The sequence below is a fragment of the Xenopus tropicalis genome, chromosome 2 (assembly GCF_000004195.4).
Source record: "Xenopus tropicalis strain Nigerian chromosome 2, UCB_Xtro_10.0, whole genome shotgun sequence".
NCBI lineage: Eukaryota > Metazoa > Chordata > Amphibia > Anura > Pipidae > Xenopus > Xenopus tropicalis.
Window position 1 is genome coordinate 168,247,075 of NC_030678.2, and position 26,167 is coordinate 168,273,241.

At 44.3% G+C, this 26,167-nt stretch overlaps 1 protein-coding gene across 1 annotated transcript in view; it reads right to left on the bottom strand.

Annotated features, from left to right (window-relative positions):
- tmem135 (transmembrane protein 135) overlaps window positions 1-26,167 on the bottom strand; it is a 219,725-nt gene that overhangs the window by 84,476 nt on the left and 109,082 nt on the right. The window contains exon 5 of the mRNA XM_002936544.5: window positions 5,183-5,248. Coding sequence (XP_002936590.2) covers window positions 5,183-5,248 — 66 coding nt within the window. The remainder of the gene's footprint in view (window positions 1-5,182; window positions 5,249-26,167) is intronic.

Sequence of the window (26,167 nt, forward strand, 5' to 3'; positions counted from 1 at the left end):
GGTATGGGATCTGTTAACCGGAAACCCATTATCCACAAAACTCTGAATTACGGAAAGCCTGTCTCCCACAGACTCCATTTTAATCATAATAATCAGAATAATTTAGATTTTTAAAATTGATTTCCTTTTTCTCTGTAATAATAAAACAGAACCTGTACTTGATCCCAACTAAGATATAATTACCCCTTATTGGGGGCAGAACAGCCCTATTGGGTTTATTTCATGGTTAAATGATTCCCTTTTCTCTGTAATAATAAAACAGTACCTGTACTTGATCCCAACTAAGATATAATTACCCCTTATTGGGGGCAGAACAGCCCTATTGGGTTTATTTAATGGTTAAATGATTCCCTTTTCTCTGTAGTAATAAAACAGTACCTGTACTTGATCCCAACTAAGATATAATTACCCCTTATTGGGGCAGAACAGCCCTATTGGGTTTATTTAATGGTTAAATGATTCCCTTTTCTCTGTAGTAATAAAACAGTACCTGTACTTGATCCCAACTAAGATATAATTACCCCTTATTGGGGGCAGAACAGCCCTATTGGGTTTATTTCATGGTTAAATGATTCCCTTTTCTCTGTAATAATAAAACAGTACCTGTACTTGATCCCAACTAAGATATAATTACCCCTTATTGGGGGCAGAACAGTCCTATTGGGTTTATTTAATGGTTAAATGATTCCCTTTTCTCTGTAATAATAAAACAGTACCTGTACTTGATCCCAACTAAGATATAATTACCCCTTATTGGGGCAGAACAGCCCTATTGGGTTTATTTAATGGTTAAATGATTCCCTTTTCTCTGTAATAATAAAACAGTACCTGTACTTGATCCCAACTAAGATATAATTACCCCTTATTGGGGGCAGAACAGCCCTATTGGGTTTATTTAATGTTAAAATGATTCCCTTTTCTCTGTAATAATAAAACAGTACCTTGTATTTGCAAGTGCAAAACGATCCTATTGGGTTTAATTATTGTTTTATTGGTTTTTTAGTAGACTTATGGTATGGAGATCCAAATTACAGAAAGACCCCTTATCCAGCATACCCTTGGTCCCGAGCATTCTGGATAATGGGTACACAAATACGGATCACTAAAGGGCAGATGACTTCTGGAATCAAGTCTCTATATTTTGTCTAAAACTCCCAGCACCCTCAGCCAGACATTTACGGACAGAGGCTGCTGGGAAGTGAAGTTCATGCACTTGTTTAACCCCCGTGGGGCAGGTGATTATCAGCCAATAGCTGCTCTAAGCATGAAGTTAGGAAACAGAACCCCAAGCAGATCTGCTCATTATTCCCCAGAGCCCGGGGCTCCCCCCAATCCCACCCCAGCTGAGATTCAGGCCCGGCGGAATTAACTGCGGAATTAGAGAATTTCCTCACCAAACTGCGTATCCCCCACGGGTGCTCATTGCACTCTGAGTGTTTCCATATAAACGCTCTGCAAGCAATTATGTACAGGTCCCGGCGCCCCCCCTCCCCGCGTCCCACACCTGACCAACATAAAATGAGGGGCTCCAGGGGTCTGTAGGGGGGTCAGGAGTTCCCAGCATGCCAAACACTAAGCCACAGCACCGGGTTGATGAAATGCAGAAAACAGTGTCTAAGTCTCACAATAAACTCTGTTGTAGCAACTCAGGGCGAGATGTTTTTATAATTATCTGCTCGGGGGACATGGGGAGCTGAATAAGCCATTGCATCCACTGCTGTACCGACTGATTATTTCAATAGAACTACAGCTCACATGATCATAATTAAAGGACAACTAATGACTAAAAACAATATGGCTAGAAATGTTGTGTTTTATTTGCTAAACTTGCTGTACCAGCCCAGATGTCCAGGAGCCCTATAACAGTAATGATCCAAGCCTTCAGAGTTGCCCCCTGCAGCTCCCATCTTGTTAGGCCATCTTTTGTGTGTCAGTGGCACTGCACATGCTCAGTGGGATCTGGAATGGAGCGGAGTCAGGCTGGAAGGTGAGTAGGAGTGGAGACAGGTTGGAAGGTGAGTAGGAGTGGAGACAGGCTGGAAGGTGAGTAGGAGTGGAGACTGGCTGGAGGGTGAGTAGGAGTGGAGACAGGTTGGAGGGTGAGTAGGAGTGGAGACAGGTTGGAAGGTGAGTAGGAGTGGAGACAGGCTGCAGGGTGAGTAGGAGTGGAGACAGGCTGAAGGGTGAGTAGGAGTGGAGACTGCCTGGAGGGTGAGTAGGAGTGGAGTCTGGCTGGAGGGTGAGTAGGACTGGAGTCTGGCTGGAGGGTGAGTAGGAGTGGAGTCTGGCTGGAGGGTGAGTAGGAGTGGAGACTGGCTGGAGGGTGAGTAGGAGTGGAGACAGGCTGGAAGGTGAGTAGGAGTGGAGACAGGTTGGAAGGTGAGTAGGAGTGGAGACAGGCTGGAAGGTGAGTAGGAGTGGAGACAGGTTGGAAGGTGAGTAGGAGTGGAGACTGGCTGGAAGGTGAGTAGGGGTGGAGACTGGCTGGAGGGTGAGTAGGAGTGGAGACTGGCTGGAAGGTGAGTAGGGGTGGAGACAGGCTGGAGGGTGAGTAGGAGTGGAGACAGGCTGGAGGGTGAGTAGGAGTGGAGTCTGGCTGGAGGGTGAGTAGGAGTGGAGTCTGGCTGGAGGGTGAGTAGGAGTGGAGACTACTACAAATACAGCCAAAAACCCATAGCAACAAACAGAATGATCAGATTTCAAAGCAAATACCAATACTGGGTATATTTCACTCTGATGATGAACCTAAATACAAATACTCGTTACCACTCTGAGCATTCGCCATCCCTGGAAAGAACCCACCCGCACACAGGGCCCAGTGACACCCCAGGCCGTGACATCAGCAGCCGGCGGCGCATTCCATAAGGCAGAAAGTGGGATTTTTATGACACCCCCCTGACTCGTTACTTTTTATTCCCCCTCATTTTGTCCCCCTTATTAATCCTTCAGGTTTCTTCTGCTAAAATTATTAATAATTCCCTGACGTTTTCCTGAATTTCCTGATTCATAAAGTTCACAATCCCGGCTGGCTGAGAAATAGATGCCGTATAATAATACCTGGCTGCAGATCTGGGGGGGGGGTTTGGGGAAAGTAACAGCCCCCCTGCTGTTTGGCACTGGTGCGGATAAATTCATTACACAAAGCGGCAGTCAGAGTTGGGGTGCAGGGTTCAACTTCCAGTTTTACAGCCCCCCCCTGCAGGATAATGCAATAAGGGGCAACAATTGCTCTATTATTAGCCCCCAGCTATCTAGGCCCCTGGGCAAAGGGCACTGCCCACAAGTAAAATGGGGCGCAATTTTATAGTTACGGTTGGGCATGGTTAACCAAGGCATTGCTATATATCCAATGAAAATATCCATACTCTGCCCATGATCCTCTCAACTGCAACAGCCAGAAACTCCCCCCTGTCTTTAGGGGCCCTTCTGCCCTGGGGCCCCTAACTGCAGTACTTGCTGCACCTGGGGTTGCCATCATTTTGCTCATTTTATACCAGGCAGGCAGAGTGTTTCCAAAGAACTAGATCTATATATAAAGGCCTTATTTCATCAGGTTGGTTAGGGATAAGGCCTGGCCCTACAACAAAGGTAAAAAAGGTAGTGGAGGGTTTAGAGCAAATGGGAAAAATGGGAACATTTGAAAGAGACCCTATTAGCTATGCTCATTCACTTCGGGGTATGTCCCATACACCCTGCAGGGCCCCAGTGGAAATGCACCAAAACCCCTTAGCTCTGGCTTTACCAGAGTGTTAGCCTCACCCTATGGGGGTCGTAAGAGACTGACATACATAGAGAGGAATAGAGAAAAGAAAGTGCTGTAATTGGGTTAAACACTGCCCTGTTGGTGTCATGATGTTCTTCATAATCCTCCCTTTGTGGCTGGAGAGAAAACTGTACCTGAGGCCCTGCCAACCTGGCTGATGTAACTGCCTCTTGGCACCCTCCGTTGCCAAAACCTCAGCCGCAATATTGTAATCCGTGTACAAACAGTAAGATAGGATAATATCTCCAGCACGGATCTCGATGTTCTGCACCGGATAACTGCTCAGCGGCTCCTATTATACAGGCCGAAAGGACAGTATTACAGGCTGGAAGGAAAGCGGCCAACACTGGGGTTACCATGGGAAGTTCCACTCTCAGCAGATACGTAAACAAGGATCTGACCTCTATATTTATAGCAATTACCAGACGATCTTTATTTTTCTATTTTTAAAGAACTTAGATTTGAGTTCTCGAGGCGTCTGAGCGCAGAGGTCCAAAAGAAGAATTTATTTAGGTTGTCACTAGACTTTAGAGTTGCCCAAGGACTTGCCCATGCTTTAGCTTTTCTAATGGCTGACTGACCTTTCTGCCAATCAGAATGGCCTGGGGGGGGGGTGCCAATACACAGGCACATAAGCTGCCGAATCGGTCTAAAGGACTCAAATCGGCAGCTGAAATCTGCCCGTGAATGGCTGCCTTTATCTTTTGATTGGCTGGGACATCCAGATGACCATCTTGCTCAGAGCCTACATGAGATCTTGAGGGCTAATTTATTATATAATGTGGTTTTTATACTTCTCCTCGATGTTGGGCCCACCAGAAAGCCTTGGATCATGGGCCCACTTTCAAAACTTTAATTCCTCCTCTCCTCCCTCTATATTCTGTTCTTCCAAAGCTTTCTTGTTCTCATACAGAAATAGGGAATGACTATGAAATAGTTAGAAGCAAGAGGGCCCCCTGGGGGTTTTCATGGTATCCTGGTGGACCAGTTCAACACTGCCTGCGGGGCAGGGTGCAATGTGTAAAAAATGGGCACAGGCTGCCCAGTCTGTGTTGGCAGCTTGTGTATGGGGGCTCTCCGAGGGGCCTCCCCAACCATAACTGCCCCAAAATTAGCCAGATGTTGATTGGACGGGTATATGAATCCAGTTGGGGCGAGGAACACGTTGCCATGTTGATGTGGCCCTCACCCTGACGGCCTGCTTGTACTGAATTGTATTGGATAGTGCCAAGCAGTTTGATAGACCGGCCATTTTGGCCACAACAGCAAACAACCTTATAAGCAGCAATAAACAAATGTACATTATATAATGGTATCTCCCAAGCCGAATGCAGTCTTAGATATATAAAAGTGCATGGAATCCACAGGCAGATACAAACACTGACCATATATAATAATAATAATAATAATAACGCTTACCTCCCCGTGTCTTATTGGCTTTATATATCCCCTCGTCACGCTCATTCGAAACAGCGCCTCTGTGGCCTGTAGGGAACAAAACTGAGCTGTTAATAAAAATGCCAAGGAAAGAATATTGTGCAAAGATAAGGCAGAATTTGCTTTTTTCTCAATAAACAGCATTGTTAAAAAAAAAAAAATATAAGGCATAATTCTTATTTCTTCTTAACTGAGTGACGGCTCTATACAAGCTATCGGCACATACATGTACGTATATACACAAATACAGGGTATCTGAATGGCTCTTTGTAACTGACAAATACTGTGTAGCTAAACTACGGTGGGGGCAAATGGCACAGAAATAGGGGGTAAGTGAAAGAAGAGATACCTGCCTGGCCCCCACCCACTGTTGCTCCCTAGACAGGTGCCTCTTCTGCCTACCCCTAGTTCCAGCCCTGTTCCCATCAGTCCCTGGTCCAGTGAGCTTACAATCTAAGGTCCCTATCACATTCCCATCAGTCCCTGCCCCAGTGAGCTTACAATCTAAGGTCCCTATCACATTCCCATCAGCCCCTGCCCCAGTGAGCTTACAATCTAAGGTCCCTATCACATTCCCATCAGTCCCTGCCCCAGTGAGCTTACAATCTAAGGTCCCTATCACATTCCCATCAGTCCCTGCCCCAGTGAGCTTACAATCTAAGGTCCCTATCACATTCCCATCAGCCCCTGCCCCAGTGAGCTTACAATTTAAGGTCCCTATCACATTCCCATCAGTCCCTGCCCCAGTGGAGCTTACAATCTAAGGTCCCTATCCCATTCCCATCAGTCCCTGCCCCAGTGGAGCTTACAATCTAAGGTCCGTATTACAGTCACACACATGAGCCAATAAACTATGTTTTTGCAGTGGGAGAGGGGGACCCAGAGGAAGCCCACACAGACCTGGGAAAAACATACAGACTGACTTTTTGCCACCCATGGTAAAGTGGTGCCTTAGGCAATGCTCTCATTGGGAGGTTAAGCACTAATTATGGTTGGATCAGAGTCAGTATTGAGATAGGATGTAGAATCATAAGGAACACTCCGCTTATCTATTCCGCAGCTGCAGGACGGCCTTTAACCCCCCAGTGCAGCCAGGCAAGGAAAGGAAAAGTGAAAGGTTTCCAAACAGGAAGAAAGGAGTACGAAAGGGAGTTATCTACTGTATAACCACAAAAACTATAAAGTCACTTCAAATCCCACAATATATATAAAAATATATATATTTTCTACTTTGCACCCAGAATAGAGTGCAGAGGAATATAGCAGTTTGTAAAGAGCAGAGTGCAGTGTGCAAAGTGCTATAAAGTAGCAGATGGCACCCCCTTATTCCCACTTTGCACACTGGGGTTCTGCTATGTATATAACCCCTCATGTTCTGATAGAGAACCTAAAAAAGGAAGGATAGCACTTGAATAATAAGGTCTGGGAGGATCTTCCAACTGCCCTTCTGTAGCCACTTGGGCAAGAAGGCAGTTGAGAGGTGAATTTTGGCCTATAAGCCTTTTTTCTCAAGGTCCTGCTTCTATGCCCACCCTGTTTGGCCTGGTTTGCAGGTTGCTCCCCCTACTAATTTCCGTAAGACCTTTATGTGCTCCACCTTCTCTAGCCCCTTCCTAGCCCTCCCATTGGACCCCAAGCACCCAAGTATGGGAGATTTCCCCTTTATAAACCCCCAATAATACCATTTGCTTTGTCTGCAACATTAAAGCTCTTCAATCATCCAGCTCTATTTTATTGGTTTCTCTTGAAGATATTCAATTAATACTGCGACTGCCGTAACTGCAAGCAACTAAACTACAATTGGGAAAAACAAACCTCAAGAGACATTACCCCCCTTGGAAAGAGAGCGAGTGCAGCAATATTATTCGCTGTCCCTTTGTAATACGTAGCCGGGCCACTGATCCACAATCTACGTTGCCATTAGCACCATACCCCCCCCCCCCCTTAATAGATAGGACGAGCGCCCCTTCCATTAGATTCCATGTTCGGATGTAATTCTTCTATATAGCCTCTCAAAACAAATTGGGGTGTGAGAGCCCCATGCAACCCTTTATGTATATGAGAATTAGATCCTTTCATCAGCTCTTCCCACCAACATTTTAAGGATGTTTCACTCAAACAGAGCACTCTGTCCATACAGCTAAGCTCCCTTTGTGCCCATTGAAAGCCATTGGGCTGTGTAACCTTCTTTTCACCTTGACTAGCGAGCGCTCTCTTTTAATTCACTATCCAGCACCGCAGTTACCACCAGATGTCAGATCCATTCAGATATAAAGCCAATGGACGGCTCTTGTAAGTCTGGCCCCATACTTGGCTTGATGGGAGCCCCCGCTCTTCATGTGTTGAGTATCAGTAAGAAGATTAGCGCTACAAGTGGAGCGGCACAATGGCACGGATGGAGGGACAAGGCTGAAGGGGGCCACCTGGAGCTATTCACTAATTGACAATGTTAAGCTCCAAAGTGATGGCTTCTTTGGGGTCCCACAAATAAGCCGCAATGTATTAAGCAGCTTAATTTGTATGTTTTATATGATAGGAAATAGAACAGACTTGTGCATGGTAAGGGGGCCCGGCGAGACCCACATGTATAGATTCATGCACATATAATGAAATGGAGGGAGGTCTCTTTAAGAGCACAGAGACCTGTAGTGGGGACTCAGGACATCTGCATTTTGCACTGACCACTATTTATTGGGGATGCACCAAATGCACTATTTTGGGATTCGGCCAAACCCCAAATCCTTTGTGAAAGATTCGGGCAAATACCGAGCCAAATTTTCGAATCCAAATCCTGCTGAAAAAGCCCGAATCCTGGATTTGATGCATCCCTGCTATTTATCAGCTTTATGATTTTAGTGGCTTTCGATGTTTTTGAAACCACGAAAAAACTCCTTTCCACTAAAACCACTAGTGTCCGGTCATTTATTAAAAGGTCCAAATATAAACGGAACGGACGGATAAAAACGTGGAACGAAAAGAATATGAGAACCTCAAATTTTGTCATTTACGAAAGAATTTTTGTGCTTGCAAACAAAAAAAGCCCCAAAATCCTCTAAAAGCTCAAATTGTAGAAAGATGTTACCCATTTGCCTGGGGCGGCTACTATAGACTTCTACATGAACTTGACAGCTTTTAGATGGTGATGGTTTTTTTTTCCATAGTTTTTTCACTTAATAAATCACTATTTTTTCAAGTTTTCAAGTAATTAGTATAAGCCACAATTTTTTTTATAAACCACCAGTTTTTATGAACATTAATGAATCGGCCCCTTACCCCCATATGTAATAAAAAGTACTAAGTACCAGCGCAGGAGCTGTTACCCATAGCAACCAATAACATGTTTGCTTTTTTTATGCCTGATGATTGGTTGCTAGTGCCTTTTATTACATACCCCCTTTACTAATTTCTCCCTTCTCTTAAATGGCACCAGTTCTGCGCAATATTCCAATAAGTGTAGCATAAAGCTCCTACATATGCCGCAGCACTGTACAAGGAAAGGGTGGATATATTCTATACAGATTACATACCATTACTGACTAATACTGAAGGTAAAGAGGACCCTTAAGAGAGTATAGAATCTAATTCATACTTTATCTGTAGAGCAGAAATACTACCCTGCTCCTTTGGGTCCTATCTGGGTGAAATGAGGGGCGGCACGTTAGACTGACTTACTGCCTGACTGCCTGAAAATGCCCCAATTCAAAGTATTCTGAAAACCAACCATTTTTGATTAAGGGCAAAGACACATGGAGCTACTTAGTAGCAGCTACTAAACGCCAGAAAATCTCCTGCAATAGACAATAATGAGAATTGCCTCTGCTACACCACACGTAGAGACAATTATCAGTTAATGATCAGCATTGTCTAGTTTAGAAGCCACGACAAGTAGCTGCTACTAGTAGCTCTGTGTGTCTTCACCCTTAGGTTGATGGCCCACAGAGTGAGTTAGTCGCCCATGATAGATCTCTGCTACCGAGGGCGACTAACCTCTTCAAAATAAAGATAGATAGATGATAGATGATAGATAGATAGATAGATGATAGATAGATAGATAGATAGATAGATAGACAGATAGATGATAGATAGATAGATAGATAGATAGATAGATAGAACAAAAGGAACAAAGAGCTTTACTGAGAAAAAGCAGGTTTATTTTTTAAATATAGAATTATTATATATATATATATATATATATATATATAATTTCAGTATTAAATATAACCACACACTTCAGGTTGTGGGTCACAATACAATGACTAGTTTAACCCATTTAACCCTTTAATGGCTGCCCATGGCCAGTCAGTAAGAGGTTAAGTAAAGGCAATTAGAACGAATCGCCCCGGTGGGTACGGGGCGGCCTGCGGCTGGCAGATAAGGAGGCCCCTCAGGTGGAGCACACATTTGGCTCCGGTGCAGTTCCCAGAAAGGGAAAAGCCATTTGCTGTTATGATCATTAAATAAAATCATTAGTGATACCGTCGGGGCTCCAGCCAAATGCCAGGGTCTAAGCCAGGAAGGAATTACTTTCTCCTCTGAGGTGGACTTGGCAGCGGGCCTGCTGTTTGCCTTCCTCTGGATCAGCAGAGAGGGATTTGCAGAGGTGGAACTTCATTTTGTCAGTTTTCCACCAGAACAATACAGACTGTGTAACTACTGAATATCAAGTAAATCTTACATTGTACCCCGAGATATGTGGAACGAATGGCAAGCTCTCCGTGCCTAGTAAGGCTAACATTGTATATACAGGCCTACTTGTACCCCGAGATATGTGGAACGAATGGCAAGCTCTCCGTGCCTAGTAAGGCTAACATTGTATATACAGGCCTACTTGTACCCCGAGATATGTGGAACGAATGGCAAGCTCTCCGTGCCTAGTAAGGCTAACATTGTATATACAGGCCTACTTGTACCCCGAGATATGTGGAACGAATGGCAAGCTCTCCGTGCCTAGTAAGGCTAACATTGTATATACAGGCCTACTTGTACCCCGAGATATGTGGAACGAATGGCAAGCTCTCCGTGCCTAGTAAGGCTAACATTGTATATACAGGCCTACTTGTACCCCGAGATATGTGGAACGAATGGCAAGCTCTCCGTGCCTAGTAAGGCTAACATTGTATATACAGGCCTACTTGTACCCCGAGATATGTGGAACGAATGGCAAGCTCTCCGTGCCTAGTAAGGCTAACATTGTATATACAGGCCTACTTGTACCCCGAGATATGTGGAACGAATGGCAAGCTCTCCGTGCCTAGTAAGGCTAACACTGTATATACAGGCCTACTTGTACCCCGAGATATGTGGAACGAATGGCAAGCTCTCTGTGTCTAGTAAGGCTAACATTGTATATACAGGCCTACTTGTACCCCGAGATATGTGGAACGAATGGCAAGCTCTCCGTGCCTAGGAAGGCTAACATTGTATATACAGGCCTACTTGTACCCCGAGATATGTGGAACGAATGGCAAGCTCTCCGTGCCTAGTAAGGCTAACACTGTATATACAGGCCTACTTGTACCCCGAGATATGTGGAACGAATGGCAAGCTCTCCGTGCCTAGTAAGGCTAACATTGTATATACAGGCCTACTTGTACACCGAGATATGTGGAACGAATGGCAAGCTCTCCGTGCCTAGTAAGGCTAACATTGTATATACAGGCCTACTTGTACACCGAGATATGTGGAACGAATGGCAAGCTCTCCGTGCCTAGTAAGGCTAACATTGTATATACAGGCCTACTTGTACACCGAGATATGTGGAACGAATGGCAAGCTCTCTGTGCCTAGGAAGGCTAACATTGTATATACAGGCCTACTTGTACCCCGAGATATGTGGAACGAATGGCAAGCTCTCTGTGTCTAGCAAGGCTAACATTGTATATACAGGCCTCCCAAGCAACCTATGGCCCACTCACAGGCTACTGCCCACTCCTTAACTCCTTTCCTTTATTTGATCCTTGCATGACTATTACCATTCCAATCAACGTGCCCATTAGATTAAGAACTGAAACCTCTATGATTGTAGGAGCTGCTCAGCCTCCTCCCACAAAATTCAGGAGGGGTCATAAGACCATCCCACCCACTAAATCCTGACAATATACCAATTAAGTCTGCCTTTGTACAATGATGGCAGCACACCTTGGGGGCTTCAGGGACATCTGTGAGCACTTCTGAAGAGCCTCTCTTTATAGAGAATGGAACGAACAATGACGAATGTCTATAGCACTTCTTATTAAGACAATATAAGCACTGAAGGACCGCCATGCAATTAGACTATGCAAGAGAACAAATATAAAGAATAATCCTTGCCCTCTCTAGTTGAATATGTCCTTGGAGAACTTGGGGTTGCTTCCAGCTTGAAGTATATTGCAATATATGGACAAACAATCCCTGTTTTGCTTAAAGGGGAGGGCATTTCTTGGTAGCTTAATGCACAGAATGTCTTAATGCCATTTATATTTTGATAATGGGTGAGTGCAGAGGACCTCTGGTTTTGTCTAGGAGAAGTCAGGCCACTGCTCTTGAGGTACTGGCCCCTCTTCCCATTATAATGCTGACTTATGAAAGTTGATAAGAAGACATGCAAGAATCTGAGCGACAATGCCATCTTCAGAAAGACTACAAGGGTTGTTTATGAACATACGAGTGAGCAGGGCTTCTCCAAAAAAAGCCAATAGAGACACGATTCATTAAGAACTGTCAAAACATGCTCCTAAAGGTGGTCATACACGTGGCGATTTCCGATCTTTTGTTCCAATCGGCCACTAACGTTCAGGGCTGAAACGGCAGATAAGGAGGTAGAAACAATAGGATTTCTACCTCCTTCTGCCGATTCAGCTCTGAAGGCAGATTTTGCTCAGGCGCCTTCTATGGCGCCCGATCAAAATCTTTTAACCCGCCCGATCAGCGAGTCGACCGATATGAGCAGCCTCCTACGATATCGACTCACCGACTTGCCATACACGCACCGAATATTGTACGAAACGAGGTTTTGGACGATATTATCGGTGCGTGTATGGCCAGCTTAACTCCCACATGGTTACCAATACATCCATCCTGCCTCTTCTGCCGAATAGTGTGCCCACTGACACTGGGGAGCTAAGGAGCTACTGCCAACTTGAACCTTGTGGTACCCAGGTGGCACCAGATTTACGCCCTTTGATGCCATTCTAAACATGCACTAACAATGCCAGCTGTATCTTGCACACGAATTGCACCAAAACACAAGTGCATAGCGTCCACTTTGATGCACTGGGTGCAAATGTGGCAGACACCATTTGGGACAGGACTGTATGTATGTTGGAATAATGAGAAAAATGCTGCATTATGGGTAAAAAAAAAAAATGCCATTTGGGTTTCAAGGTTGCAGTTTGTACAAGGCACTTGCATTCAATTATTCCTTATAGAAACAAGAATAAGCAAGATGGAATGTTTATAGTTTTACCTTTAATATAGTTTCATTAGATAAAATTCATGTTTTTGACCCCATTTCTTAGAATGACCCCTCATTAAATGCCCCATTCCCTGACAACAAACAGATAAACGGCAAGCAATCTGGAGATTATTTCTCTTCCCACCTCACGTAGAATCCCCTCCCAGAACCAGCAAGTCATTCTAACCAGCTAATAGCAAGTTGTGAAGAATTGAAGGGAAAACCTTGCCAAGAACCTTTCTTTTTTTCCCAGTGCATTGTTCGGGGGAGACGCTGAAAGTGATTTATGATGTGCTACCGCCATACATAACAGCAGTCAGTAGCTCCAATTAAATGCAAGCTTCCAAGGAGTGTCATAATAAAAATACAATAAAAACAAGCTGGACACATGAAACCAATTATCAATTATTTATTAATAAACTGCACACCATTCTAAAAGGTACGGGGGAGCAAGGCCGGCTGCTTCCACAGCACAAGGAAATAAATAGATCCATCTCCGTGATGTTGCTCCAGGTATGGGCCTTCCATTCTTCCCACTTCCCATGGGCGACAGAAGCCAAAGGAGAAGGAGAGTAGCCACATAGGAGGACAAAGTTTTTACCCCACAGCTCAAAAATATACTGTTAGATGAACGAGGAAGATTTCAGATTGGAAGCTCCTCTTGCACAGGGACTGCTGTGAATAACTAAAGGTCCCCATACACGGGCCGATTGTAGTTGCTGATATGGGTCCCTTGGGCCTATTCAGCAACTTATCGGCCCGTGTAGGGGCACCAACGACTGGCCTGCCCGACCGATATCTGGCCTGAAATCGGCCAGATATCAATCGGGCAGGTTAAAAATATCAGTCGGAACGGGGACTGCAACGGCTTATTGAAGCAGTCCCCGAACTGACTGCACCCTTGACAATTAGCCTAAATTCCCCCGATATCACCCACCCATAGGTGGGGATATCTGCAGAAGATCCGCTCTCTTGGCGACATCGCCAGGCGAGCGGATCATTACGTGTATGGCCGCCTTAAACAGTCCCTGCAAAGGGTTGTTGCAATAATATTATTTCCTCCAACTCAACAACTGTCTCTCATGTAAGTATATCTGGAGAAAAAGTTGTATGATAAGTGGCTCACCAAATATAAGACGTGGTCCAGGTGAAGCAGCCCCAAACCTTCAGTAAGAGGAGGGGACTAATATATATCAACACACAGATGGAGGTAGGCACTCCTGTGTGACCTATATGGAGTTCCTACCTCCATCTTTGTGTTGATATATATGTGTTATTATTATTCTAACTGGCTACAGGTTGGTTCAACAGAGAACAAAAAGTGACTGCAATAGACTTGTACCCCAATGACAGACAGTTAAAACTCATTACAACAGAGGTTTAAACCCACTGGTTAAAAGTCTGCATTAGAGACTGATGTGAATGACCAAACACTCACTGTAAAACGTTGTCGTTATAATAACAGTAATCCCACCATAAGTGTCCAAATTCCAGGCTTAGGGAAAAAATACAATAAAGGAGGATAAGGGTATAACACCTTATTGTTTATTACTGATGTTCCTTATTGTTTATTACTGATGTTCCTCTTGGTGTTGGCAGTTGGCAATGCCAAAGTTGGTTCCACAGAGAACTAAGAGTGATTGCACCACCTACTTGTACCCAGTTAAAACCCATAACAACTTACTGCAAGGGCCAATAACATTTTAGGGATAGTATCACTTTACTCAATAAATGCTACATCATCAGACCTCAAAGAGTGTAGGGGATAGGTTGCATTGTGTGCTTCAATATCTGAATTTCTAATACAAAATGTTTATTAACATTGTACCTTGCTAAGGTTCACATAGCTCCGACTGCAGACCTTAAGTCCTTCTCCTGCAAGATGAGGTGCAATGGGATACAAAGACTGAGGTCACATTGGGCTGACAGAGGGGACCAGTCCAGACTTCCAGGTACTGACATCCTGTAGCTGGAACTGCAAAGCCGCTTTTCTGGAGTTCTAGCATGGGCAAATTGTGCCAAAAAGTTGGCCAATCATGGTATTTGTCTACGGCATTCCTATGCACGAATGACATGAATTCTACAATCTTCTTGCTAGCTTGGGACGGCAAAATACTGTTTCATTGCAGTCTGTAGATGAGAAATAAGGCTTTTGACTCTCCATAGTAATCCTGGAAGCCCAGCTATAAAGTCCCATTGGCTGTCCTACAGAAACACTGATATTTCAGGTGACCCTGAAAAAATGTTGGGTATCAAAACAGGGATTAAAGGAGGAGGTGGCCAACATCAGGCCAACATAGTACATTGTCTTCATCTCATTTAACTTATGGACTTCAAATGGTCGGTGTGCTTTCAGCTTTCCCCCCTTTCCCACATGTTACAATTAGATCAATGGACGACATCCCCGGCGCAGAGCCTTTTAATTCCGAATACATGGCATCCCTCTGACTTGGAGATTGGGAAGAGGATTATTGTGCTTGTGAGCGAGAGTTTTGATGTCGATCTGCTCAGTAAGAGGCTGCTTCTTGTCTCCGTGAGGATAATCTATTCTATTGTTCAAATGTGAATAGTGGATTTGAATGAAAGGTTCAACCTTTGATCTAGGAAAGGTCCAGAAAGGGCCGTGTATTACATGCATTAGTCTCCTGGCACTTAGAGCAACCTGTTGGTTACATCTGTCATCAAATGTTTTAGGGTGGGTTAAGCTGAGGGAAATTTGGAATGTTCTGCATTTATTGTTCCATTGCATGTTCTGTAAAAAACAGCCAATAGCACATTCTCGTGCACATATACACCGTACAGCGAATCTGCCCCCTGGGGCGAGCTCCCTTTCTCTTACCTACCCCCAACCTAATGACATGCAATCGCACACAGACTTCTAAAGCAACAAATTCAGCTCTTAATTCAGAAATACCCAAACTTTGGGACAGGACCACACGGGGGGCTCCAAGCAGTGACTAGTAGGGCCAGTCTGTGGGTGAGATTAACCTATCAGTAATGATTTGATGCTTTGAAAATCCCTGGAATTACAGCATTCTGGCAAAAACTGTAACCTGTATATGAATGAGCTAAGGGGTGATTATTTGTGCCCTGGGTACCCCTATAGCAGGGTGACTGTTACCCCAATGTTTCTATATATCTGTAACCTTGTTATGGGCTAAGGGGGCCCAGCCTGAAGGCCAGTTAGGGGGGGATTTGGGGTGAGTGCTTATTTGTGCCCTGGGTACCCCTGGAACTATAGCAGGGTGACTGTTACCCCAATGTTTCTATATATCTGTAACCTTGTTATGGGCTAAGGGGGCCCAGCCTGAAGGCCAGTTAGGGGGGGATTTGGGGTGAGTGCTTATTTGTGCCCTGGGTACCCCTGGAACTATAGCAGGGTGACTGTTACCCCAATGTTTCTATATATCTGTAACCTTGTTATGGGCTAAGGGGGCCCAGCCTGAAGGCCAGTTAGGGGGGGATTTGGGGTGAGTGCTTATTTGTGCCCTGGGTACCCCTGGAACTATAGCAGGGTGACTGTTACCCCAATGTTTCTATATATCTGTAACCTTGTTATGGGCTAAGGGGGCCCAGCCTGAAGGCCAGTTAGGGGGGATTTGGGGTGAGTGCTTATTTGTGCCCTGGGTACCCCTGGAACTATAGCGGGGTGACTGTTACCCCAATGTTTCTATATATCTGTAACCTTGTTATGGGCTAAGGGGGCCCAGCCTGAAGGCCAGTTAGGGGGGGATTTGGGGTGAGTGCTTATTTGTGCCCTGGGTACCCCTGGAACTATAGCGGGGTGACTGTTACCCCAATGTTTCTATATATCTGTAACCTTGTTATGGGCTAAGGGGGCCCAGCCTGAAGGCCAGTTAGGGGGGATTTGGGGTGAGTGCTTATTTGTGCCCTGGGTACCCCTGGAACTATAGCGGGGTGACTGTTACCCCAATGTTTCTATATATCTGTAACCTTGTTATGGGCTAAGGGGGCCCAGCCTGAAGGCCAGTTAGGGGGGGATTTGGGGTGAGTGCTTATTTGTGCCCTGGGTACCCCTGGAACTATAGCGGGGTGACTGTTACCCCAATGTTTCTATATATCTGTAACCTTGTTATGGGCTAAGGGGGCCCAGCCTGAAGGTCAGTTAGGGGGGGATTTGGGGTGAGTGCTTATTTGTGCCCTGGGAACCCCTGGAACTATAGCAGGGTGACTGTTACCCCAATGTTTCTATATATCTGTAACCTTGTTATGGGCTAAGGGGGCCCAGCCTGAAGGCCAGTTAGGGGGGGATTTGGGGTGAGTGCTTATTTGTGCCCTGGGAACCCCTGGAACTATAGCAGGGTGACTGTTACCCCAATGTTTCTATATATCTGTAACCTTATGGGCTAAGGGGGCCCAGCCTGAAGGCCAGTTAGGGGGGGATTTGGGGTGAGTGCTTATTTGTGCCCTGGGTACCCCTGGAACTATAGCGGGGTGACTGTTACCCCAATGTTTCTATATATCTGTAACCTTGTTATGGGCTAAGGGGGCCCAGTCTGAAGGCCAGTTAGGGGGGGATTTGGGGTGACTGGCATCCTGCATCAGATAATAACACTTTGCACGCTGTACCTGGTAAGTAAATTCTCCTTCATATATTTTCTTATTTACTTGTAGCAGCGGGTTCCACATTTTGTTTTATTGTATTTTATTCACAAATATATTTTACTACTGATTTGGGTCTGGGAACAAATCAGAAACAGTAAGCAGCGTTACCCAGGAAAACCTCAACCCCATCTTTAATTGGTGTCTATAAAGTGCGGTAAGAAGTAAAATAATGCTGTTTACACAGTTAATAGAGCGTGTAAATGCTTCTCCCTTAAATGTGACAAATAACATGCTCCCAGCTAATGTTCCTCGCTCCTCGTTCCTCTGGGGGGGGGGGGGGAAGCAAGGTTTGGCCTTTGGCTTTGAAGGTGCCAAGTCATTTATATATTGTATTCCACTTCCTTGCATAGGAAACAAATGAAGCTGAATTCCATTAGTTTGTGGGCCGTTCCTACTGACTCTGGTAGGCAGCAAAATGAAGCCTTTGTTTCTGACAGCGAGCTGATAATGAACCTTGTTATTTTTACTGATCAGTGGTTACAGGGAGCAGACTCGCAGCAGTGCCATTAAATGCAAACCTGTATAAACACTCCACTTATTTTCTCTGCACCCAATCACATATCATTTGGGGTATGGAGGGGGGGGGGAGAAAGGGACATTGGGTTTTGGGCTGAAACCTGATCGTTTCACAGTCTGCTTTCCCTCGCTAGAATGCAACGTGAGAATTTGTTAAAGAAATAAAAATGTTGCTGTTAGCATCTTTAAACGAGTTGTTGGCTCTATTTCGGATTGTTTCGGAAAGCTGGTTTGGGCAAGTTTTGGCAGGGCCTTCTTTACCTTCTTGTACAGGTATGGGATCCCTCATCCGGAAGCCAGTTATCCAGAAAGCTCATTTTACGGAAAGCCTGTCTCCTAGGCTCCATTTTTATCAAATTATTCAGAATTTTAAAATGGATTTCCTTTTTCTCTGTAATAATAATAATTACCCCTTATTGGGGGCAGAACAGTCCTATTGGGTTTATTTCATGGTTAAATGATTCCCTTTTCTCTGTAATTATAAAACAGTACCTGTACTTGATCCCAACTAATATATAATTACCCCTTATTGGGGGCAGAACAGCCCTATTGAGTTTATTTAATGGTTAAATGATTCCCTTTTCTCTGTAATAATAAAACAGTACCTGTACTTGATCCCAACTAAGATATAATTACCCCTTATTGGGGGCAGAACAGCCCTATTGGGTTTATTTCATGGTTAAATGATTCCCTTTTCTCTGTAATAATAAAACAGTACCTGTACTTGATCCCAACTAAGATATAATTACCCCTTATTGGGGGCAGAACAGCCCTATTGGGTTTATTTAATGGTTAAATGATTCCCTTTTCTCTGTAATAATAAAACAGTATCTGTACTTGATCCCAACTAAGATATAATTACCCCTTATTGGGGCAGAACAGCCCTATTGGGTTTATTTCATGGTTAAATGATTCCTTTTTCTCTGTAATAATAAAGCAGTACCTTGTAATTGATCCCAACTAGTATAAATAATAAGTATAAATAATAATTATTGGATGCAAAACAATCCTATTGGGTTTAATTTATTGATTTTTTAGTAGACTTAAGGTATGGAGATCCAATTTACGGATCCCTTATCCGGAATACCCTTGATCCTGAGCATTCTGAATAATGGGTCCTATACCTGTTATCAGTTATTGGTTATAATAATAATAGTTCTTCATTCACATCAGACCGCTCCTCCTGCTCCCCACCGCTGGCCCCACCCATTTCTCCATGCCGGAACTGTGTGTACCGGTGCTCCCACCCCATTTAGGTCGTCTCAGAGAGATACTGTCACTTTTTTTTAAGAATAATTGTCTTTCTTCATTCTTTTTAGGTTTATTTGAGCAGAGCCAAACTAGGGTGCAACAGTGGGGGGGGGGGGCAGAATTTGGAAAACAAATAAAATAAAATAAATGGAATATATTTATTCTCTGCTCCCACTACTGTTTCTGAAAGTGTGAACAGAAGCGAGAAAAGGTGAGCAAGTGGTGGGACATAGTTGGCAAGTGGAAAAGGGCAGGACATACATTATTTTTTATAATACAGTGGGTCATGTGACTCAAATCACATTACGAAGAACTGTTTATAACAATATATTTTCAATGATATTCATGGATCTGGAGTGTCATATTTTAATATTAATTGATTCAGTATTGTGCCACTAGGTGGGGCATTCAGGGAAAAGGGAGACAAGTCTCTGCTGAAATACTTGATAAACCACATTACTGCTAAGCCCCTAAGAGTAACTGAAACTCAGCCTCTCAGTCTTCTACGTAAATACAATACCAGGAGCAAGTTGACTCTTTAGGCTTCATTTGGTCAGAGTCTGGCCTGAAGGACTATATGGCAGGAACGTGCAGATAAGGGATACCTAAATGGAGGTCATACGGATAATAGAAGTCACCTCCTAATATAAAGATATCACAAGAGTTAAAGTCCCATGTCTATCTAAAGGCACAAGGCCTCATGGGACTTCTAATATCCTTATATTTTACAGTAGGGGGTACAGTAATGGTGTCAGTAATGAGTCAGCGATGATGAAAGTTGTAGCCTGACAACAGCAGGAGGGCCACAGGTTTCCTATCTCTGAAATAGAGCCCATCCCAATAACCAAAACTGAAGACAATATAAACCCAGCGGAACTCTACTCACTAACGGAACAACAACTTGCAATGTCCCTCCAACACTACAGGGACCAGACGTGTTATTTTCAAACTCAAAAATAATTTTGGAAAGCTAAAATCCCAAGAAAGTCCGAGGGCCGGCCCCTTTCACTAACATAAGCCCCCCCTGTTGGCCTGTCCGGGCCACTTGGCAGCAAACAGCGCCCAGCGAGACTCACTTTCCCACACTGCCTCTTTGGGACGGCACATTTTTTTTCCCCAGCAATCTAATCAGATTTACACAAGAAAAAAAGACTTCCATTTAACAATAAACAAGTACAGGAACGTTATTAATAATACATTAATTACCAATTACGGCAGATATCCTGCAGAAATGTGTCTGAGCATGATGTCATTCATTGGCTTAAAGGGGAACAAACCATTTACACCACGTAGAATCATAGAGCTTTATTCCATATATTACAGCAATGCTGGGAATGGGAAACAACCCCCTGTGGATCAGACAATATAATATATATTATATAAATGCGCCAGGCCGGGTACAAATTACCCATTACGTTCCAGATGCAGAAAACAAAGAACGTGACCACAGAATAAAACTAGTGGAACAAGGGTACAAGTTACTCTGTAATGCCTCGTTATGGTTTTAATTGTTTAAGCTGCGTTTCTAATTTAGTCCCGTTGCTTCTGCTGGAAGATTATTTCATGGAGGTATCGGCCTTTCCAATGAACTGTGTCCCTATGTTTCCTATCAGTTACCCTCCCTCCACCTTCATGTTTTGCCACATGGTTTAAGCCACCTTCTGCTTCTCAGACTGGAAACCCTTAGGCCCACTGAAGACCTGACCTCCTTGGCCCCACCCCCACCAACCACCCCTCATCACCTCTGACCACCCCCTGCTACCATTGGACCTGGGGTACCACACACACTCCTGTGCTTCAACATGGTTTCCAATGTGTCCTTCCTGCCTGTTCCACTGAAACTGCACCTACTGGCACTGGGGAACCCTGGACTTACTGTCACCCTGGACCTGACCTTAGTTCCTGGGCTCCCACCATAGCCTGCATGGCCCACTGAATTAAATACAGTGGTGTAACTATGTATGCAGCAGACCCTGTAGTGACGGGGGGCCCTCCCAGAAGATACTTGTGCAAGGGGGCCCAGCATGACCAAGCTACGCCGCTGCTTAAATGTAATTGCCATCCAAAGACATCCAAAAGAGATGCACCCCCACTGTATCGTGCACCCCGATAAATGCCCAACCTTATTCACCTTCAAACTGGTCTTGAGCATATCTCTAGGGTGGCAAATAAACATTTACCCCAAATCTCCCCCAACTGAATGCTGTTTCCCCCACAAGAAGACTATCCTTAAAGCAGAGATCCCCAACCAGCGGCTCAGGGGTAACATGTTGCTCCCCAACCCCTTGGGTGTTGCTCTCAGTGCCCCCAAACCAGGGAGTTATTTTTGAATTCCTGACTTGGGGGCAAGTTTTGGTTGAATAAAAACAAGATTTCCTACCAAATAAAGCCCCTGTAAGCTGATAGGGTGCATAGAGGCCCCTAATAGCCAATCACAGCCCTTATTTGGCTCCTCCATGAACTTTTATGGTGCTTGTGTTGCTCCCCAAGTCTTTTTACATTTGACTGTGGCTCCCGAGTAAGAAAGGTTGGGGATCCCTGGCTTACAGTGATATCTGCGCTAGCATTCTGGCAGTTGTAGAAATCTCCTGTTAATATCAATACTGTGGAGGCTTTTTTATTTTTAAATCACTGCCGGTAAAAGGGAGAAAACAACAATGGCCATTGTAAGCACCGGGGATATTTGTAAACACAAGGTTGGCGACAGGGGGCATTGAGGTCACAATAGTGGCAAATGGGCCACACAGGGAGTTTTTGTGCCTTTATTTGGAACAGTAACCCGGTGCTAATGTTTCTTGTTGAGGTATGCAGTGAATCCTTTTCAGCACCCAGAAATGCCCATTGCCGTGGTTACAAACGAGCTAAATGAATAACTGAATCCAGTCTTAAAGGAACTCCAAGTGATGTCACAAGCGCCACGGTAGGGGCTTTCTAATTCCTATGGAGGTTTGGCCATTGTCACTACTACAGGTATAGGACCCATTATCCAGAATGCTCGGGACCAAGGGTATTCCAGAGTTGGGGTTTTTCCGTAATTTGGATCTCCATACATTAAGTCTATTGAAAAATCTATAAAACATTAATTAAACCCAATAGGATTGTTCTGCCCCCAATAAGGGGTAATTATATCTTAGTTGGGATCAAGTACAGGTACTGTTTTATTATTACAGAGAAAAGGGAATCATTTAACCATGAAATAAACCCAATAGGGCTGTTCTGCCCCAATAAGGGGTAATTATATCTTAGTTGGGATCAAGTACAGGTACTGTTTTATTATTACAGAGAAAAGGGAATCATTTAACCATTAAATAAACCCAATAGGGCTGTTCTGCCCCAATAAGGGGTAATTATATCTTAGTTGGGATCAAGTACAGGTACTGTTTTATTATTACAGAGAAAAGGGAATCATTTAACCATTAAATAAACCCAATAGGGCTGTTCTGCCCCAATAAGGGGTAATTATATCTTAGTTGGGATCAAGTACAGGTACTGTTTTATTATTACAGAGAAAAAGGAAATCAGTTTTAAAATTCTGAATTATTTGATTAAAATGGAGTCTATGGGAGATGGCCTTTCTGTAATTCAGAGCTTTCTGGATAATGGGTTTCTGGATAAGGGATCCCATACCTGTATAAGTCTTGTTGTTCATGGAGTGCCGGGAGTAGTAGAACAAAGTGCAAAAGGTACTAAAAGCAAATTTCATGAATAGGAGAGAAGATGCTAAGTGCAAAATATATGCCCCCTGCTAAATGGGGCTGATGGGTAAGTACGTGGGGCCTGTAATGAGTCATTTTAAGGTGCTCCTCACATCTAGGTGTATTTTTCCTTTACAGAATAAGCTGTACCATATGCCCCATGCAAGGAGAATGAGGGTTAAGCGGTACAGTAGCAAACTGAATATAAGAACAAATACGTCCCAATTGGGCCCCAAGGAACCTCCTAGCAAGAAGGGCCACCCAGCAAATAAAGGCAGAATAATTTGTGTCCGCTGTCTTGTTTGTGATCATTTTTTATTGCTCCTTCAGTTTCGGGATGTCGGACTAATCACTTCCACATTCCGATTAAAGGAGAGATTGAAACCACATGGGGGCAAAGCCATCGCTATCAATAAGGTTCTCTCTCCCTTTAAATTGCGTACATGCCCTCCATTTACAGAGTCTTGCGGTTTTCGTTTAGTCTGTGATTTTTTTTTTTCAATTCTTCGTCCGATGTGACCCGTCCTCCGAAAATAAACACACAAACTATGCAGTCGACTTTGCCAGTAAAAGTTCTTATCCGCCCAATATCCCTGTCCTGAGGCGACCAATCTGCTTAATGGCGTTAGGCCTCTTGCAGTCTGGGCTCTGGCAGTCGGACCTCTGCGGGCGGGCTTTGCAGGTTCAACAGCTTTTTACTTTCTTTACTTTTAGCTACGGGCACAATGCACAGACTGTGGCTTTTACCCCAAATGCAATAGAGAGCAATTTGTTTGTATTAGTACCAGCAAAGAGCCCGCTGTTGGCCTGTGACCTCTGCCATAGCCATAATATTGACACAGATTGGGATTTAGTTACTAGACAAGCTTGGAGAACAAAATGAAAAATGCAATTAAGGCAGTGGTCCATTGGGATACCAGGAAAACTCCCAGTGGGACCTGCTTCTAACCATTTGGCCCAATTCATGGTCATTCCCTATTTCTCTATGGTAACAAAGAGACTAAATAGATAATAGAATAAATTATAGTATGTAAAGATAAAAGACTATAAAAAGAGGTTGAGGGAGTAATGGAGGAAACATAATGGGCTCATATTCTGGTGGGCCCCTGGCATCCCATTCCAACACTGAATTAAGAAGAAGCCTAAAGATCTAAAAGGCCCAGTGGCATCATGGCGGATGGATATGTTCCCAAGGCTGTATAGTTCCCCCAGGCTCTAATTACCAGCTCCTGGGGCTGCTGGGGTCCAACTGATCAAATTCCCTGCCTGAACACAAGGGAATCAGTAGGAAGGTTCCAAAGTTCCAGGTTCCTGCCAAGAATGTATGGTTTATAAGTCCTCATTACACCTAGGGCAAATGGGTAGGCCCTAATCAAGTAAAGCTGAAGGGCAGGAGGTGATGTCCAACTTGATACCAGTAATATTCCAACCTGGGATGTGTGTTCCCGGGATCCCATGAATGCATGGGAGTGCACAGGTGGCCTCTTGGGGTTCACATTCTAACTCACAGGTGTACTATGGTAACCACCAAGTAAGGCCATAGGTTGGGCAATCATGAGATGAATTAAAAAATATCTAAAGTATTACACAGTTTGGTAAATCTGGCTATACGTGGGCTTATACCGCCTGCCTTCTGGGTCACTTCTTAACAACTAGGCAGCTCACTGGCCTATGTATGAGCCAATAACCAAGTTATGTCAGCCAGATATAGATGAATCTCCAGTGAGAATGACAAGAGACTATGACTGTGACGCTTTCACATTGGGTCTACAGATCCAGTCATTGGCCTGAGGGCCAGATAAGGTGACTTATCCCACCACCATATCAGACCTCACCAAAGTAGCAGAACAGTCAGCTTTATTTGCAAAAACTAATGGTTAGGGGACCATTTAAATCTGAGGGCTCTAGGCAACTGGCATATTTTTCCAATGCTAAAAGTAGCGTACAAAATGCAAAAATCAAGCTCAAAGTAACACTTTGTTTGGCACATTGCACCTGGAACTGGATCTCTAGAATGGAGCGCACCCCACTTTGTATAAAGCCCTGCTTGAGTTTGCCAGTGTGCCTACAGAAGGAGTTGGAGGTGGGAAGCACATAGGCCCCCTTGGAATGCCCCTAGTTTGCCCAAAAGATGCCAATGATACCTGTACTAGAACGCTGCTTATGGCAGGTACCCAAGCAAGTTGCGCTCTGCAGTATGCACATCTATACGACTACAAGTGCTCTCTGTATGGGCCATATGGGTAGCAATTTTGTGCTCCTTAGTGGTCTGTGGGAATGTGCTTCCTAGAGCCCACTAGGGAACCTCCAGGGCCCACTCACAGCAATTAGATAGAGACAGAACCTAGGCTTATGGTGGAATAAGATGGGAATTGTCTCAGACTGGGATCCAACAGGGCCTGGGCCAATCAGATACTCTGGAAAGCCAGTTTAACCATGGTTCATACCATTGGTAAATAAACCATATGTGTTTCTATATTACTCCTGTGGATGCTAATAGTTATTAACTTATTTCATAAATGAAGGCAAGAGAACGTGCATGATAATATTTAGACTTCTGATGAATAATATCCCCTTTTAGCTAGATGTTTCCTAGCAGTGAGTGAGCCCCATTACCTGGGAAGGTTGAACCCCACTTTCGCTCCTGAGACATTGGGCTATAGCTTTTATTAGAACATATGAACAATGAGAGCATTTAAGATGGGCATATGTTGCCTACACAGTGGCCCCTTTATATTACTCCCTGGCACTACGGCGCGGCACACAAGGGGTCTGTTTGCTGACTTTATGCGCTCTTGTCGGAGTTTTTAATCCCAGGGAAATTAATTGGGCTGTGAATCATAAATTTGGAGACAGCCTCATTTTCCTGCTGGGATGTGAGGCCATTGCTCAAGGCGGCAGCAGCTGCTGTTCCCTGTGGGGCGACAGAGGTGTCATTTGCTGGGAAAAGCCTGGCAGAAAAGCCTGGAAATTTCCCCTAATTTGGTCGCAGCAGCGATAGACACTGGCCATTTATTCTGCCGTAATCTATATTAATTACCTTTTGTGATGTATTTATAAAAAGCCAATATATAGCGCTGTACAGTAGGAGGGTGTATATAGCACATGTATAACTTACATATAAACACTGACTGACACAGGCCCTGCCCTGTAGAGCTTACAATCTAAAAGACCTTTGCACAACCTGGTATCCATAGCTGCTAGCAAGAATTGAGCAAAAAAGAGAAATTTTTGCAAAAAAAAAAGGGCCAGAAGGCACAGTAAGAAAAGGACTCTAAAACTTTAGCAAATTGCCCAACCTGCACACCCTTAGGGCTATGATACCTTTAAGGTTTTCACTTCTATCCAGTGAAAAATGGCGCCCCATCTGTCATGGCTCCTAATACTAGTGAGCGTAAAGCACCCCATTTGACGGACACGAAATACTCTCAAGGGGTCCACCTTGCA